Source organism: Hippoglossus stenolepis, chromosome 7 (genome assembly GCF_022539355.2).
Source record: "Hippoglossus stenolepis isolate QCI-W04-F060 chromosome 7, HSTE1.2, whole genome shotgun sequence".
Taxonomy (NCBI): Eukaryota; Metazoa; Chordata; class Actinopteri; order Pleuronectiformes; family Pleuronectidae; genus Hippoglossus; species Hippoglossus stenolepis.
The window spans coordinates 23,546,352-23,564,332 of NC_061489.1; the positions used below are offsets into that span (position 1 = coordinate 23,546,352).

Here is a 17,981-nt window from a genome sequence, read left to right on the forward strand (position 1 = left end):
TTTCAGAAAACATAAAATAAGATTAAACTCAGCAGCCTGAGTGAGGTTGGGCGAGTGAAAACGGTTTTGCTTTGTCACTCCTGCTGCTGGAAATAATGGATCCATCCTCAGAGGCTATGGAGGTAACACTCTTGTCTTTATCATTAGAACACAGGCAATTGTCTGACCTATGAGAAGTTGGTCGGCCGGAGCATTTTGAGCAAATGGAACAATCCAGAGACTACAGAGCTGTGACATATTTACCTGAACTGTACCTGCAGCTCTTGGAACGTCTCCAATTTCAACTCAACTTTTTTATCGATTCATCAAATGTTTATTTATTCAATTAATCAATTATTCAGTCTTCTATATACAACTGGAAATGTAGTAGAATATTTTTTGGGAGTCCAAGGTGACTTCTTCAAACTGTAAAAATCCATTGAAAAAAAAATCCTTCCATTGGCTCCTCAGCGTTTGTGAAATAACAAGATAAAAAGACGGTGGTGTTGCCTTCTCATAAACAGAAATAAAAACAAACTATTTTTTCATAAACCTGACCTCTGGGTTTATGGAGGAACAGAACAGATAGAATGTGGCTGGTGACAGGCGTCTTACTTTATGGCTGAGAAACCCCTATCGCCTGCTACGCTCTCCGTAACGTGCAGAATCCAGCGCAGCATCACACAGATCAACACTCTCGATATTCAAACAAAGAGTAGCTGCAGCGCTGAGGAAGACCTACGGGTTTAACTCCCCAGGCCATCTTCCTCCTGGTTTTTTTCCGTCTCTGCTCGACCTTGAGAAGCGCTCCCTCTGCTGCCTCCTCACACTGAGCAGCGAAAAGGACAGACAAGGTCCGTGTTAAGTGCAGGTGGCGGCGCCTGTCATGGTCAACCTGGGCGCTATCAGGACGTGGATCATTGGGCTGTGTCTGGATGACAAGACTCTGCCTGCGTCCCCGTCACTGCTGAGTATCCACAGGCGTCCTCCGGTCTCGGTGTCATGACAGCCATCCCAGCACGACAATAGGACAGCTAAAGGGGACGAGGCGTCTGCTGTCAGTGTGTTCCACCACATCCTGGGCTGCTGCCATCGCCATATGTCCAAAGATCCCAAATATGAAAACTTTAACTCTAAATTGGGACACACACTGAGACGACCTTTCTCAACGCCAGTGGTCTCTTACCCCTCGGAATATATTAAACATGTGTGTTCAGATGCAAGCTGCAAAGGTTCACCAAGTTACATTTTCAAAAAGGTATTTTATTTGCAACTGTTGAAGGACACAGAAACTGAGGGAAGGTCCACAGAGGAACCTGGACTCAGTTTTGAATATATATTCAGTGCTAATGAAGCCACTTTGTAAGACTTTTTAATTAAAACAACAGAAAATATATTGATCATGACTTGAAACGTGACAACGTTTTGAAACTCTACGTCTTGAACAAACAAACGTGGATTTGGAAATCTTCTGCCGAATAAACTAAAGACATAATTTATTTCTTTGGAGCTGTTTCACCACCGCCCACAAGTTGCGGCTCCTCCATTTCCTTTGTGCGTTTCATTGTAGGAGAATAATGTCCATCAACATCATTCTCAAATTTAAAATGTTTTTAGTGAGCGCACTGTCTGGTTTGATTTCCTCACTTTTCCGGTTTTGAACACACAACAAACACAGCCTGCTTATAATCACTGTGTACCAGCAGCATACAAAGCATAAGAAACGGCGTAAAGCTGCTTTAACTAAGAAGCTGAACACGGTAAACATCACCAGCTGAGCGTGGGAACATGTCGCTCAGATCAGCTGCTGATAAACAAACGGAAAAGGGTTTTGGGAACATGTCCCCACTGCTTCCTGCTATTTAACAAACCCAGTTAATTGATTAATCAAAACAATATATAAAGAGATTAATCAATGAGGAAAAAATAATCCCCTAACAGAGGAGCAAAATGTAAACACAAATGTTTCATGTCTTGTGTCTGTCTATGTAATTACATTTTGCTCACTGCACCACGATGACAAGTCCGTTTTGCAGTTGGTTAAAAACTCTGTGTACTCAGCACCAGTGCAGCACCAGTGCAGCACCAGTGCAGCACCAGTGCAGCAGTGGCTTCACTCCGTCCTCAGGTGACTCGGTGTGGACGGAGTAGAGAGGTTGTGCTGCTGTCAGGCCCCCGGTAGCGTTAATGAGGAGGCAGCGGCACGACCACGCCGCTCCGCCTTATGAATGGAGTAATAGAGAGAGATGCAGAGTGTGGTGCTAAATCCTCCTGATGGAGGTGAGTGGGTGTCGGGGGAGGTGTTCTGGGCCGTCCCATGTGACCAGGAGAAGATAAAGCACTGACAATAGATAATTAAAGAACTGCAGGCTTCTCTTTTCTATTCATTTTATTAAAGGGGACTGGGTAAGGATGAAAATTAATATAAACTACCAGCCTGTGTGACTCAGAGGGGAATATAAATTGGCAGTTGTAGGGGGGGCGTTTATCAAGAGCGCAGGTGGGGGTGGGGGGGCACACAGGTTTCCAGTGGAGCTTCAGCTCTGGTGATCTCCGGTGAATAACTGTGTGCATGTCATCGGCAACAAAGGTGCTTTCACAGACCTGCTTGTTCAGGCATTAATCCTCCTGTAGGAAAGTGTGTCGCACGTTAAACTCCGACCGGTTCTGTCTGCTCCTGCATCACAGAGGCAGATGCTGTAGTTTTCACACATTTCACGGCAGCTGTAGTTACTTTGCCATTTGAGACTAAACTAATGATTATTTTATAAAAATCTGACTTAATGGAAACATTTCTGTTGAAATAAGTTGACAATGACGACACTAAAATTCTCTTAAAGTGCATATTACGTGTCATTAAAACTTGACATTACACTTTGTACTTTTACGGGATATAAGTACACACTTGAAGGACTTTTACCAGTGTTACTTCACTATTAAACTATAACTAGTGGTGGATACAAGTTCACTGGGTGTGTCTCTTACTTAGTTTTCGCTTAAAAAGATGGAAAGACTTTTTGTGACCTCTTGAAATTACTTCTGTTGTCCAACTAACAATTTAAAACCCACATATATTCATTATTACCTAGGAGGTTATGTTTTTTTCAGTTTTTTAGCAGCATTATGCAAACCTCGCTGCACAGATTACCATGAAACTTAGAGGAAGGAGGCATTATGGGTCAGGAAAGAACCTTTCAAACTCTAATGCCGATCCAGGAATTGTTTTTCACTTTGTTTAACAAAGATGTTTTTAGGACGCGAGAATAATTCATGGAACTTGATGGAAAAAATCTGGCGTTTTTTTAGGGCACCAATATCTATGAGTGTTTATAACTTGGTACAGATCCAAATAAAAATCCAAATGTAGTGAATTTATATTAGGTTTTTAAAAGGAGGGGGGGACTGTTGGGCCTTGGCAGAGGTATGTACTCTACTAAGTGTGTGAAATGAAATGAAATTTACCCTTTACACTGGAGAAATTGTTACAACCTAATATTTTATATCCTATCTATATGTTATATATAGTTCACTTTTGAAATGTCAAATGATGATAATATAAGAAGTGTATTTTTAAAAGTTATAAAGATGTTTTATTTAGCTTTCATGCAGACATTGGTTGAATCATGTCCGTGTCAATCAAGTCCAGAATATCCAAAAAGTATTTGCCAAAACTAACAAGATGATAATTTGCTCCGACCCACACTGCTCGGCTGTCATGGTAATTCACTCGTCTCTATCTTACACAACTGCTTGTTCTTTCTGTGCTGAATATAAATATGACCAGAAGGGTTTTGACCTTGTTCTTGGAGCATCTCCTGTGGAATGATTGGCAACTGGCCGCTGTAAAAAAGAAAGATGTTGAATAGCGCCTTAAAACAAAAAGTTTAATTAGGAAGAGTTGACATCATACTTGTTTTTTTCATGGTTTAGGTTTTATTGTTGGATAAAATGACAAGCGTGTTTTCTCTATATAAATAACAATCACATGAAGGAACATACAGGACGTGGCTATATGGAGGTGAAAGCAGTGTTGGTGATCACAATGTATTTGAGTACACGATGTGGATAATGACAACAGTGGGGTTTCTTCGCTTCTTAAAAAGGAAAATCAACAAAAAAACCTGCGTGAATCTGTACATTCGTGAGAAACTAGCGGGAGAGAGAAAGGTCAGAGGTCGTCATCAGCAGTACAGTCGAGTGTAAAGGTCGGAAAACACAACGTGTGACGGGGGAGAAATAAAAGGCTTAAATTAAATTAAAAGCAAAATCATATACGAGTAAGATCTAACAGGAAAGACAGGATGAGTTTATATAATCTGTACACAAGTCAAAAGTCCTTACTAAATTTGAAATACAGTTGCCCATCTTGAGTCAGAGTGCTAGGGTGAAAATGCATAGAAATGTGTTTTCCGGCAAAGAAACGTTTTTTTCTTTGACTTGCCGGCTATGAATCTACTGCAGGACGTTCTGGAAAGAGTCGTCATTCACATTCAAAGCTTCTCCTCAAAGACCCTCTACACACACCCACAACTATCCCACTCCCCAGTGTGCTAGCACGTCGTTACTTCACATTAAAACATCCACAGGAAACACGCTGTCGAACAGGGCAGACAATGCGTGTTTTCCACTCTTCATCCTATTAAACTCCACTATTCTCTCTTCTCTTTCCTCCTCGTGTTTGATCCCGGGGATATTTAAGTTGCGATAGGATTTTCTTCACACACAAGTGCTCTATTGACTCATTGCTAAGGAACAGTTTGACATACTTAAATTTTTAACAATGTGCAGTGTATAAAGCTGGTACAATTTTTAAAACATCGCCACTGACTTTTCTTCGGCTTTGGACTAAAAAGGGAAAAAGAAAGGGTTTCGCTCAGAACCTTCCGGCGCCGGTTATAATTTGGGATCAAATGTTACGGAGCGCACAACCGTAATGAACCATTCAGTCTCTGTCTCCACTTCAAACGGGACGGGATCACAGCAAGGGCTCGTTTTAATTAGGCCGAGTCGGCTGCGTTTGGACGGACGGACCAGATTCGGGAGGAACGACGCTCGCCACAAATGGAGGAGTCAAAGGAAGAGGTGTAGTTTACAGTCATACTGGGAATAATTACACTAATTCCTCTGATGGAGGGCGCTTTCTGATGGAGGGCGCTTTTCCTTGAAGGCACAGGAAAAAAGTTGGGGATGGGTAAACTTAGATTACAAGAGTCAATCCGGACACATACAGCATATATATTATATCTATTTCTGCCAATTTCGCTTGAGTATTGGTTTTGTTCAGAGATTATCTACAGCATTCCCACACACTGAATACAACTGACTGTGAATATTAATGCAAAGTTGCACATATTTACGGCTTCATACCAAATTTTCCTGAAAAATGTTACCAGCAAGCAACGTCATGTTGACTGAAACACAAACCACCTGGTGGAAAAGAATGATTTTAAACTTGGCTTCAAGACGATATCAATCAATTACTCCCTCAGCTGAATTTTTCTTTTCTTTTCTTTTTTTTTTTTTTTTGGTGGATGATGATGATACTTCTTCATCCAGCGGACTTACAAATGGCCAATTTGGTTTTTCGGAATCTGTGGATTTCACGTCTGTGCTCCCACAAAATGAAAGAATCTGCAACAGAATTCAGTGCAACAGTAACTTTGACAAAAACAAAGCTCCTTGGGTCTCGCTAAGCCGCGACCTAAGACTCGCCGACCCACACCACCACGTTGCCTTTGACGACGTCGGTGATCTCACAGTTGAGCTTGTTGAGCCGGCCGTTCAGGACGAAGAGGGACTCTCGTGACGGGGTCATGAGGTACTGGCCGAACAGTCCGCTGCCGGCCATTACCCTGTTCCTACTGCTCCACGGCCACTCAAACGACTTTGTGGCCTCTTTCAAGCTCTTGATCATCTTGACTTTGCCGGAGCTCAGTTCCACAAACAGGGCGTCGGTTTGACGGCCCGAGCTCCCGAACACGTTGTACTGGTGGACCTCCGTGAAGGAGCGCTGGAAGGCCAGGTCGGACAGGTGAAGGTTTGTGTGGATGTCGAACGGTTCCTGGATCTCTCCCCGATCGGTGATCGTCTGGATCCTCATCAAGCCGTCGCCGTCGTCGACAGTGACCAGGTAGTGACCGTCTGGAGACACGAAGGGAGTGCCGGTGACGTCACGGTTTTGTCCGATGGCGCTATCTGTCACACTGTCCAGGATGAGCTGGGGCTGCGTAGCGCCGGTGGAGTCAGGTCGGCAATTGACGAAGTAATAGCCTCCGAGATGGGTGTAGGCTATGGACTTGGGGATGCAGTTATACTCCCACAAACTGATGTTTTTCACGTATGACGTTGTCTCCAGGTCGATCTTGTGGAGGACAGGCTCATTTCGATGAAGGATGAGGCCGAATCTGCAGTGAATTTAAAGAGAAAAGACAAAATTTCAATCAATAACACAGCAAAGTCTTGTAAACTCCAAATTAAGACATATTTGTTGTCATGTTAGTGGCGAGGCTGCCGGGAGACTTTCTTCTAGTCATGTTCTGAACATTCATTGATCCCAAACACGGTGTCCAAATTATATTTTTGGGATTTTGTGACTTTCCTTCGGCTGCACAGTGAGGGTGACATTTGTGATTGACATTTCAGTGAAATGTCATAAAGCCGGTCAATAGTGTTCCATAAATTCTGAAACACAATTATTCCCACTTCAATATAAATCATAAGAATCTTGCTTATCCCTACTTTTTTCATTTAGAACCATCATCAGGTTTCATTTTTAACAGTCCATTGATATCATTTATAACAAAATACCTTCACATCAGTCTGTTTTTAGTGCAACTAATTCAAAAGCTAACAAGCTAATTTACAAAACTAAGAACATTGTACCTGCTTAATGTCAATAGACCCTTAGTCTTGATGTATATTTGATTAATTCATGATATACAGAGCAACTGAAACTCAATCATTATGCCCTTTGGGTCTACAGCATCTTAATGATCAGGACAAGATGGAATACTGAGTAAAACCAATTTATGAAAAGGTTGTTGCCTCCACCAAGGAGGTTGTTATTCTGCATTTTTTTGTTTGTTAGCACAATAATGCAAAAACTACTGCACGGATGTTCACAACTTTCTGTGGATGGGTGGGACATGACCCAAGGCGCAACCAATACATTTCGATTTTCAGCATTTGAATTATTCTCTGAGAAATCAATGCAAGCAGCAAGCGGTAACATCTTATAATACAGCTACAATCCACATAGCAACTAGAAATAACAAATCCAAACTGATTTCCACCGGTTAATTGGACCGTCCTCATTTTAAAGAAATAATCAGTAGAATATTAAAGTTACTGAGAAGGTTTTTAACCAGTTTAAAAGTCCAGCTTTGGTCCCTGACCGTCTTCACATCGGCAGCTCAGCACCATCTATTCTTTCCCCTCTAATAGAAATATATTAGGTTTTTTTTATGGGGGCATGGATCTGTGAACATGCTTCTCATTACAGAAACCCAAAAGAATCTCTTAATGGCACATTACGTTTTAACAGCTGAAGAGGGAAGAGGGAATGTGCACAGAGCTGACAGGCCTCAATTAAATGTGAATACCAGCTGATCGATGCTGACAGGCACTTCAAGCTTGCCGTTGTTCATCATCTTTTATGCGATTTGAAAACCAAGCTGTCGCGTACCTGCGAACAGAAAATGGCTGTTTGAAAGCCACAGAGCTACACTGCCCCCCCCGTGCAGGGAATCATTGATCCAGAGATCTTTCTGTCCACCAGGTCCAGAGACACGAGGCGACACCGAGTTCGAAAAGACAAGATCTGATCACATTTCCTGTTCTATTTTTTAAAGCCGGCCAGCAGGTGTCACGGGTAATTTGTGGACACGAATCAACAGAACATAACACTGAGCTATCTTTAACATTGGTGCAAGGCTGGCAGGCGCCGCGCGAAACCAGATCTGACTAATTTTCAAATTGAATTTCTGCTGGATTTGTTGTCCTCTGATTTGCAGCAGCTGTTGCTTTGACAAATTACTGGCATGTCAAAAAAAATATCGGTCGGCTGTCGTGCAGTTTGAGTTGCTCTGTAATCTGATTCCCCTCATGGCTGTAGTGGAAAGATCCGTTCTGAGCCGGGGTGAACTTGTATTATTTTACATTAGGTGGCTGCCTGTAGTCTTGATGTCGTCCACGTTTTCCCAAACATCGACAGGTCCATAGTTTCACCTGAAAACAAAAAGTCAAAGTGCGTTTTCCTTTCTGAGGATGTGATCTGTGCAGAGAACCTCCCGCTGTGTTGTGCATGTGTGAAAGGAAAACTCTGTAGACAGATCTCGGGAAGGTCCCAAAGGTCATGTCTGAAAACGGCGTTGGTGGATTTGTAATGTTTCAGAGAGGAACCTGTTAAATGTTGGTGCAGATCTGGATCAGGGGGTGGATTGATTTTCATCATTTTGAGAACTGATATCTGTGTCAAATGTGATGCAGCTTAATTGGATTTAAGGTTTGTGATCTACTGGGTTCCATTGTAGTTTAATGTATCAGAGCTGCAGTGTTTGTGTTCTGTGTTGAACACAAAGGCAGAATAACACCTGACGTATGAGGAAGATCAAAAATAAAACTTTTTAACAGGAAAAGACTTGTATTAAATCTTTTACTTGGACATGATGATTATTGCATTTATGTCTATATTTTATCTTTTACCTTGACCAGGGAACTTTACTTTCTGTGTCATTATAGAAATTAAATCGTTAAAGACTCAGGAACACAATTCATAGTTGGTAAATAGTTGATTTTGATGTCAAACATACTGAATAGTCTTCGTGTGACTTGGGAAACTATTTAAATGTATCCAAACATGTTGGTTCCTGATCTCACTGCGTCTCACCTGCACTAACAAATAAGCTCCAAGACATTTTTTAAATCTGCAGTTCAAACATTTGCCTTTGTCTTTCCTCCAAGCTGATGATTTATATATTAACACTCTGCCTGTGAAACGCTGCTGAAGTTGTTTTGCTATTAGTTGAATTCAATATTGTGGCTGTTGGGACAAATCAATGAGTCATGCACATACGCTGGGACATTTATTGGTAACATGCTCGGAAGCTAAAGGTCAAAGGTGCATTTCTCCTGCATGGACCAGATTATTTCAACCGGCAGTGAGTTGTTCTTTTTAAATTCCACCTTTGATAAATTAATAATCCGACATTGTTTGGCGTCGCTCTGATGTGAACGCAGCTGGGCGGCTTCATCGGCAGACCCAGATCGCTCTCAGCCAAACTGACAGCTGCTGTCTGTCGTCTGCACCATTGACTAATGCATTAAAGATTCTCCTCGCTTCTGCACAATGGGGTCACATCTTTATTTTCATTTCATCATCTCATCTTCACCTCAGTGTTTTTTTCCAGTGTAGACATTTCCCGGGTCTGAACACTTAACCCCCGATGTAATGTTTGCTCTGCAGTTCGGTTAAAGACCCAGAGGCCAGAATTCACGAGGAAACAGCAGGACAATGAATGCCGCACAGTAAAGGATATCTATAACACAGCAATTCTTGTTCACCCATCCTCCAGCGTGAAAAACATCGAATCAACATCTCGCTTGGCTTGTTTCGCCACGAGGAAGTCGGTGCAATGATTAGAAATTTGTGAAGAATAGGTGCGGGCAGCCCGAGCTGCAGGGTCCTGTATGTGGCCAGAAATGAGAAAGAACAGTTTTTTTTTTTGCTGACATGCAGAGCTGCCTGACTGTAAGTCGATGGGTCTAATGAATGACAGCCCCCAGAAGTTCCTGGTTGCTTTATAGTGGCTGCTGAGGGAATCCCTCGTCATTGAACGATCCCCAGAAGTTGCAGAATATATATCGGCTGCTGACACGCTGCTCATGTTGCTAAATCGACTGATCGATGCTGCGCTGCTGCCGACGGACAAATAGCTGTGTACTAACAGAAAAAGGAAGAGGCACCAGGCAGTAGTTAACTCAAAGCCTCCTTATATCTGCAATAGAAGCAGCTGACATGAGTCGTGGTTTTCAGTGTGATGAGGTTGAGATTCTTATATTGTGAAGTATTTAACTTGCTGGAGTAGTCGACTGTTATAAAGTTTATCAGTCTGTACTTGTGCTAATTGATTAATTGCTTTTCTTTAGGTTTTGTGAAGGTAAACTTAATTTCTTTTGGTTTTAGACTTTAAGACTCTGGGAAAATGTTAAAGTAATGTATTACTATATCTACTACATTTTATAGGATAAACAAAGAGATAAACTAGGAAAATTAGAGAATTTCTTTTCAAATAAAATTGTCAAATATTTGTTGGTTCCTGCTTTTAAATTTGATCAGTTTTTCTCCTTTTATATTAACTTTAAATTAAATTTTGGGGGGCGTGGCTATTTTGTTTTATACACTACACTGTCCTGATGCCATTAGCCTGCAGCATCTTGTGTATTTGAATTGCAGCTGGACACAGAGAAAGCAACTTTCATGTACAACCAGTGACACACGTGACCTCTGTAGTTAACGTTGATATTTTGATATTAATCAACATTCACAATATTAGGAACCCGGCTGTAGCAGAAACAATCAGAAAGCTGCTGTTCAGGACAATGATGAGTAGGTATCTGGTGAAGACGACTTTCAAACACAACAACATCGCAGGTCTCAGTGGATCTAATTACAGCTGTGCTAGCAACAGAGCCCCACCCCCACCCCCTCTCCATGACACCATTAACATCCTGAAATCCTCCAGACCTCCCGCCTGGTCCTGGCCTCTCCATGACACTAGCCAAGCGTCTGAAAGCAGCTTTTCTCTGTGCACGTTAAGCCCGAGTGTGACAACTACTCATGACTCGTGAAAACCACTGCAGCGTTTCGATGTCTCTGTATTCAGCACATCCGGGCTTTTGTAGATGATCAACGGAAATGTCTTTGCTGCTTCACGTGTTTTTTATTTCCTCGTCTATCTCAAACACAACTAATCCTACTGTCCTCAAACTGTGTCTTTGTTGTGATTCGTGCTGTTTCAGAGGAACCAGCCTCTGACACCAGGACTCTGGGGACGTCAGAACTGAGGAGGCGGCTGTTTTCTGATGTCTGTGATATCATCGAAAAATAAAACGTGGACAGATACAAACACTGTAATTGATTGATTAAGTTCATGTTGACATGTTGATGACCGGGGTCTTTTTCTTTTTAAAGGAGCTCACACAGTCTGTGCGGCGCTGATTTACTGCTGCTCGGTCCAAATGGTGGTCATCAGCATTTACTTACCATCGCTGATGCTTAGCAACGCAATTACACTGTCTAACCTTGTTTCAGGGACAGAGCTGGCATAAAGCTAAGTGCTCACACAGAGAGCACATTGACTAATAACTGCACCAGATACGTAACGACCAGTCGATATGGGAAATCTATTCTTTTATATCCTTATTGTTTTACTTTTTTTATAGGTTACTTTAGTTGTTAGATTGATATTACGACGCAGCCACTCAGTGGCCACATTAGGTAGATGTGTACAAACACAACTGTTATAATAATAAATACTGTAAATCAGCAAAGCAACTTTATTCCTGCAGCACTTCTCCAACCAAGGTTACAAAGTGCAGAGGAGTAAAAAAACAGAGCAAAACAAGAAAGGTGATGAAAAAGACTTCAATGATACTAATATTCAGTATTTTATACACCAGCATTGAAGTGTAAACATATTATTTAATTACACATTTGTAGTCAGAAATGAACATTATGCACTTTGAGGTCAAATTTATTGCAGAGCTGTTGTATTGGGTTCCAACAGATTGTACATGTGTGCATAATAAAGTTGCTGAGTGCAAATTAAGTTACTCATTCTGTTGAGAAATATAACTATAGTATAATCCTCTTGTTAAAGATTCAGAAACTCAAATTAACAGGAATTGTTTTAACTGCAAACAGAATCTATTAATAAACTACACTTCCTCAGGCTTGTTTATCTATTTAATCTAATTCTCACCAATATTCTTTGTAAACTGAAATGTTAACATCTCGGGTGTGAAGCAGCTGTGGCTGGGACTCGACAGCACAAGTGTCCATCACAACAACAGCAGTGGTGCAACTACAGCATCACTACAGGCCAAACAATCCTACACAGGCAGGTTCAGAACGGTCACTGAACTAGTGTTCTTTCAATTTTACATTTTATAAAAGTATAAGCGTCTATTAGGAAAGAATTAAAGTCTCTGTGCTGACACCGAAGTTGGGAAATCTAGAATATTTGACCTTTGACACCTATCCAACAGCATGTAGTGTTTTCACAGCTGTGTCACTATAATAACTTACTATGCTGTTGAGATCTATTCATTGTTAATCATTTAAAAAAACACTCAGCCTCCTGCCAGAGTAACTGTCAGAAGACTGAACCTTTGCTAATTAAAAAAAATGTTCGGTTGACTGTTCACTGGCTTTGTGGATTCACAACAGTCTGATATAAACTATTAATCCAGCGCAGCTCATGCAAGAAAGGTTACAACTATTTCAGGTGAGTGGCCATGAAACTCATCTGCAGCACAAGATGACCACCGGGACTTTCTCCCACAACCTCCATTAACACACTCTCTCACAAAACGCCCATCCACATCATTATTGTAGAATTGAGTCTCTGAGAGAGAGAGACAAAAAAATCAAACAAACAAGGGGAATCAAATGCCGATGGGATGAATTCAATTTGCCTGAGCTCTTGGATCCTGTGGAACGTACCTGATGTGGTTAACGATGAGGCTGGAGGCGGGGATGAAGAAGTCGTCCACCCTGTCGAAGCGCCGGCCGACCGGCTGCGTGTGCACGGTGTGGTGGGAGACTCTTCCACTGGCCTGATTGATGACCTGGAGAACAGCAGCAGGGGAGATGGTGGGTGTTCAACATGAGCCTCGCGCTTATTCGTAGCTCACAAACCAGAAGACAGCGAAGTCCACCCAAGTAAATAACTTAATATGTTGCTATCATGTTTATCTTTGCTTGAGTCGGGATAAAACTGTAAAATCCTCTTATTCCTGAGATCTTCTCTGTGGGAGGTGATGTGCGCTGTTGTCACTGGCGTCTAAATAACCCTCGTTGATGCATGAGTAGCGTGCAGCCACGTGTTCTGTGTGTGGGCAGCGTTTGCTTTGATTATGCCACGATGCACAAAGCAAATAGCTTCAGACCAAACCCTGCTTTCATGAAATTCTGTGCAGGCGATGACGAGAGGGATTTTCAAATAAAACCCCCTCAAGTCTTGAGCTGAATCAGGGATAAATGTCAGAGGAAGCGAGAAAAGCAAAGACAGTTTGAAAAAAAAATCGTGATATATTTGTTGATTGTATTTATAGTAAACGTGTGTCAGGGAGAAATACAGTAAAATCTGTCAGTGTTTGCACGCTTGCTTTGCTGTTTTCTGTTACGTTCTGTTTGGTTTGAACAAACAATAAATGATATATTGCTGCTGATGTTGGCTTGTTGCAGTTGCTCTATATCTGTATCAGTATGTAGGTGCATTAGATGGGGAAACAGTGAGGATGCTGCACAGTGGTGAGGTGGGGGGAGCTGTTGCCTCACAGCAAGTAGGCTAGAACCCCGGTGTGTTTCTGTGTGACATTTGCAAGTTCTCCTCGTGTCTCTGTGGGATTTCTCTCGATATTTCCAGTTTCCTCCCATAGTCTGAAGAGATGCAGGTTGGGAGCGGATTGGAGACTAAAGCTGTGAATGTGTATTAATGGTTTGTGTCTGTACGTCGGCCCAGTGTGAGCTGGAAATGGATCCAGCTCCCCCCTTCACCCTTAAAAGATAACTGGTGTAGATAATGGATGGATGGGAAATTATATGTAGCTATAGTTTATGGGTTACCTGTAAAGCTACAATCAGTAAAGGTTGTTGCAACATATGACTAATGTAATAATTGATTAAACTGCTAATTATGCTTTCCATGGATTGACCTATTGGCCTATCAAATGTCAGACTGCGTAAAATCCAAATTTCTGAAACATCTTTAGTCTCACCAGTTGAAAACCTAAAATCTATTAAATAATCAATGAATAAGAGAAAGTCCTCACAAATGTGAAGGAGAAAATTTAGTTACTCATCGTTTTTCTTGTATAAGCGACTCATTCATTAATCAACTGATCTTTTCAGTTCTATTCTGTTTATTCAAGTTATAAACAAAGTAACTACTCAAACAATATGTTAAATACAATTGCAGTAAAACAGTGCTGCCAGTACATACAGTAGTTTTCCAGTAGTTATCCTGGTCCCAAGTCTTATAACAGCACATTAAGGGATCTACACAAAAAAACGTGTTTATCTATTTAAAAAATAACAATGTAATTCCCCGACTCTGACGGTTTTGATTTCAAAAGACAACAGATGCAAGGCTCATCGTATTAAAGCTGAAAGTCGGCAGCTCGTCGAAATTGTTTCTATTTTCTATTTCATTTCCACTGTGCTTGACTCCAGAGCCCAAACAATTGAAAATGTGTCACAGTCCAAATACCTGCGCAGCGCTCTGAGTGAATATTAATTACCCTCATCAGGCAAGACAAACAAATCAACAGCTCAAAATCCCAGAGAGGCTGCAGTGATTAATGCCACGTCCAGGACATATTGGAAAAAAGGGGGAGAAGCACTTCAAGTTTAAATTCGCATTTAATAAGATGTCAGGTCTCGCCAGGACGGTGATAATAAGGTTGTTTATAATAAACTGTACATGTGTAGCTAATGGAAAAGCATCTAGGACCTAACAACACGACTGCAGAGGGTGTTGGTGTATTTGTTTCAGGTAGAATACAGTGCGTTAGTGTGAATGGAGCTGATCAGTGTGAACCGAATTTCACTGGGTTCTTTACTGGTGGTTGAACAAAACAACGTCGGAATTTGAATTCGGGGATTAACAGGGTACAAATTCATGTGAAACACAAACTCTGTCCCTTTTTACCAAACTGAAATCAAATCCTCTCAAATCAAATAATGTGGATTTACCTGCAGAGTCGGGAAGTTCTTCTCGGCGTCTCCCCAGCTGAGCAGCCACACCTGGTCGTGAGATTTGTCATAGTGGAGCTTCACAGGATAAGGATCGGTGCTGACCGTCTGGAGGGGACACACACACACACACACACACACACACACACACACACACACACACACAGACACACACACAACCAAACCAAACGGAGCCTTTAAAGCGAGCAGGGTCTGCAGAATAACAATTTAAGACTTTGCGTTTGAAGAGATCCCTCTTTGATGTGCAGTGGTAATGCTTCTGAAAAGTTTTCCTGCACACTGATGCATCAGGGTTGACAGGAGCGAGGCTTCTCTTAACAAGGCCGACCGGACGGGGTGCCTCTTATGTACAAGGTGTTTTTTGGTGTTCGGCTGCATTTCAAATCGAGTGGTGACAGACACAATTGCTTTACCGCAGCGAAGTAATTGCTTTCAGTCTTTATCCGTTCCTTGACGCACAGCAGCAGTATTCCAAGTCGGAACAAAAGATGAGTCGCATGTGACAGAGAACTGCTCCTCGTGCATTACGTCCGCAGCTCCGAGGGAATAGGGAAAGTATGAGGGAGAAGATGAAGCTGCTTCACAGGGAAAGCAATCATGCTGTTTTTCAAGGAAATTATTCCACCCTGGAATTCCCACAATTCCCTTTGACTGCAGTTTACTTCCTATAGTATTTGTTTTTTTTGCTATGGAGCCATCATAGTATTGTTTACCCAGGCAGAATATATATCGTTTCATGAGAGAGTGAACAGCTCCTCAGAGGGTTCTTGCAAAAAAAAAAAGAAGAAGAAGATGAGAATATCCGCTGAATCCCAACTAATCTCTGAGCATGTAGTCATCGGAGAGAACAGGTGTTCATGTTCTTTTCCTTCTTTTGCCTTTTCTCTATCAACTTCTTTCTGGCGGAGGAAGATTATCAAGATCCTCATCCAATATGCTCTTGTAAATTCAGCTACGACGGCGGATCTGTTGGAGATGAAGAGCGGAAAAAACACTGCGGCGACTTCAAACATTCATCCGTCTGCACTTTGCATCCAATCTGTTCATTAAAAAGTCCTCACCAGATATTTAATTGGTCAGAAGTTTCTAAATATTTTTTTCTCATTGATACTATCGTGTGCATGTCATTCATATTTATATTTCAATAGGAAATTTGAACCAGGGAAACCAGAACAAGTCTCGTGCTATTTGAGACGAGAGACGGTTTCAGGTAGTTTAATTATCAACTGCTAATATAATGCAATGAAGCTCAACCTCCAGGCAATTGTATAATGAGCTTGTGATAGTGTTGAGGACAACAACCTTCTTACCGGCGGGTCCCTGGGAGCCTTGCGAGCTGTAAACAGTCGTTACGGTGTCGCAAACATCTGCAGGGATTTGAACCCACCGTGAATCAACCGGTCACATCCCAACAAAACCCCCACTGACACTGATCATTTAGCCGAATGCTGCTCACGGAAAATGTGCTGAATGTTGTCATGTGGGAACGGTTCTATTTCCTGAGCCCGCCTGGCGAAAAATAAAACTCCCTCAGGAGAATAAACGGCGCTGCGAGGTGGCCGGGGATTGGAGGGATCGCCACTTCCACTATCTGTGAAGAAAACGGCAGAGGGGTTGCCATGTAACAATATCTATGAGAAGTTGCCGGGTGACGGTCTCCGTGAAGGTGGGTCTCAGGGTGACACGCTAACCACATCGACGCAGAGGTTAAGCGTGAGACTCGGCGGCGGCAGTGTGTACGAAACGGAGCTGGTCAGGGGTAAGCAGTCGGATTAAAGGTGAAAGATCCGACGTCAGAGCTGAAAAAGTAGCACTCGAAATCACCCGCCCGAGTGGAACAGAGCAGGGGTGAGGCAAAGCTTTCAGACGAGTGAGACACCGAAAGAGCGCCAAGCAGAAAACTCCAGCGCCGGAGGAACCAGACACAACAGTCTCCCGTCGTCTGTTGCTTTTTTATTGTTTCTGAATAAAGTCTGCAAGTAACTAAAATGATAAATAATCCAAACAAATTAAATTAAGATCTGTATTCAGGGTTTTTTCTGGCAGAGAAACCGTTTGAATGGCAGCTTGATTAATGTTTACCACAGCACAGCGGCAGAAAGACATGCTAATTAAATGTCTGACACATTATTCTTACTGGTGCAGCGGATTCACACCTGCCTCATCTGGTCCAAACCAAAAGAAGAGGTATGAAAGGTGCTGTGACCAACAGGATGTTTTTTGTTCTGCAAAACCAAGTTCAAAGGGCAATATCATAGCATATTTATGACCCTGGAGCCCCAGTGATGGTTTAAAAGGACATGACTGTAGTTAGGGCAACAAGGACGTCTCCAGAATTCATCAACATTATCTAATCTTATAATATTTCTACAAACCAAGAACCGAGGACAGATCAGAATAATTTGAACGGCAGAAATATCACTTGGGCTGTGATTATATCTTATACATCATTAAACTGACTGTACTTTTTTACGAGTTGAGCAAATGATGAGTTTAAAGTTAAATCTCCACAAATAAATGCACACTAATTTCTGCTATGAATCATATATGAGTCCAGAAACTACAGTTGCATTCATTGCCAGTGGCCAAATTCCTTTAAAACCTCAGTTTACTGTTCAGTGTGTGTGACTCAGGCACTAACGAGTGATTTTGGACTCTAAATTTGAAATGGCAGCCTCGTACTTACTTTAAATCAGGTCCTTAATTAGTCTAAAGAATGCCACTATCTGTTTACGTCACTCAGTCACATTTTACGCCCCGTTACCAGGCAACCAAGTGATTCAAAGCCCCCTCGTTAGTTACCGTTGCTGTTTTGGCCCTCAGCCTCTTGTTGCCCACCCGCTGTTGAGCTTTGTCTTCCTCCTGCTTTTGTCTTTTAACTTCCAGTTGTTACAGGGTGGATCATTTCCCACATCACTGACATTAGTGCCAGTCAGAGTCGACCGACTGTCAAACGTGTTGTGATTTATTCAGCCTCCTGCCAACACTTGAAGCACGCCACGGT

At 42.0% G+C, this 17,981-nt stretch overlaps 1 protein-coding gene across 4 annotated transcripts in view; it reads right to left on the reverse strand.

Annotated features, from left to right (window-relative positions):
* Positions 1–3,889: 3,889 nt before the first annotated feature.
* Positions 3,890–17,981, reverse strand: part of fstl5 (follistatin-like 5) — a 155,368-nt gene continuing 141,276 nt past the window's right edge. For all 4 annotated transcript variants that reach the window (XM_035162284.2, XM_035162282.2, XM_035162283.2 and 1 more), the window contains 3 exons: positions 14,957–15,064; positions 12,704–12,828; positions 3,890–6,383 (listed from right to left, as the gene is read on the reverse strand). In XM_035162284.2, the coding sequence (XP_035018175.1) occupies positions 5,681–6,383; positions 12,704–12,828; positions 14,957–15,064 (936 nt within the window). In that variant the 3' untranslated portion in view covers positions 3,890–5,680. The remainder of the gene's footprint in view (positions 6,384–12,703; positions 12,829–14,956; positions 15,065–17,981) is intronic.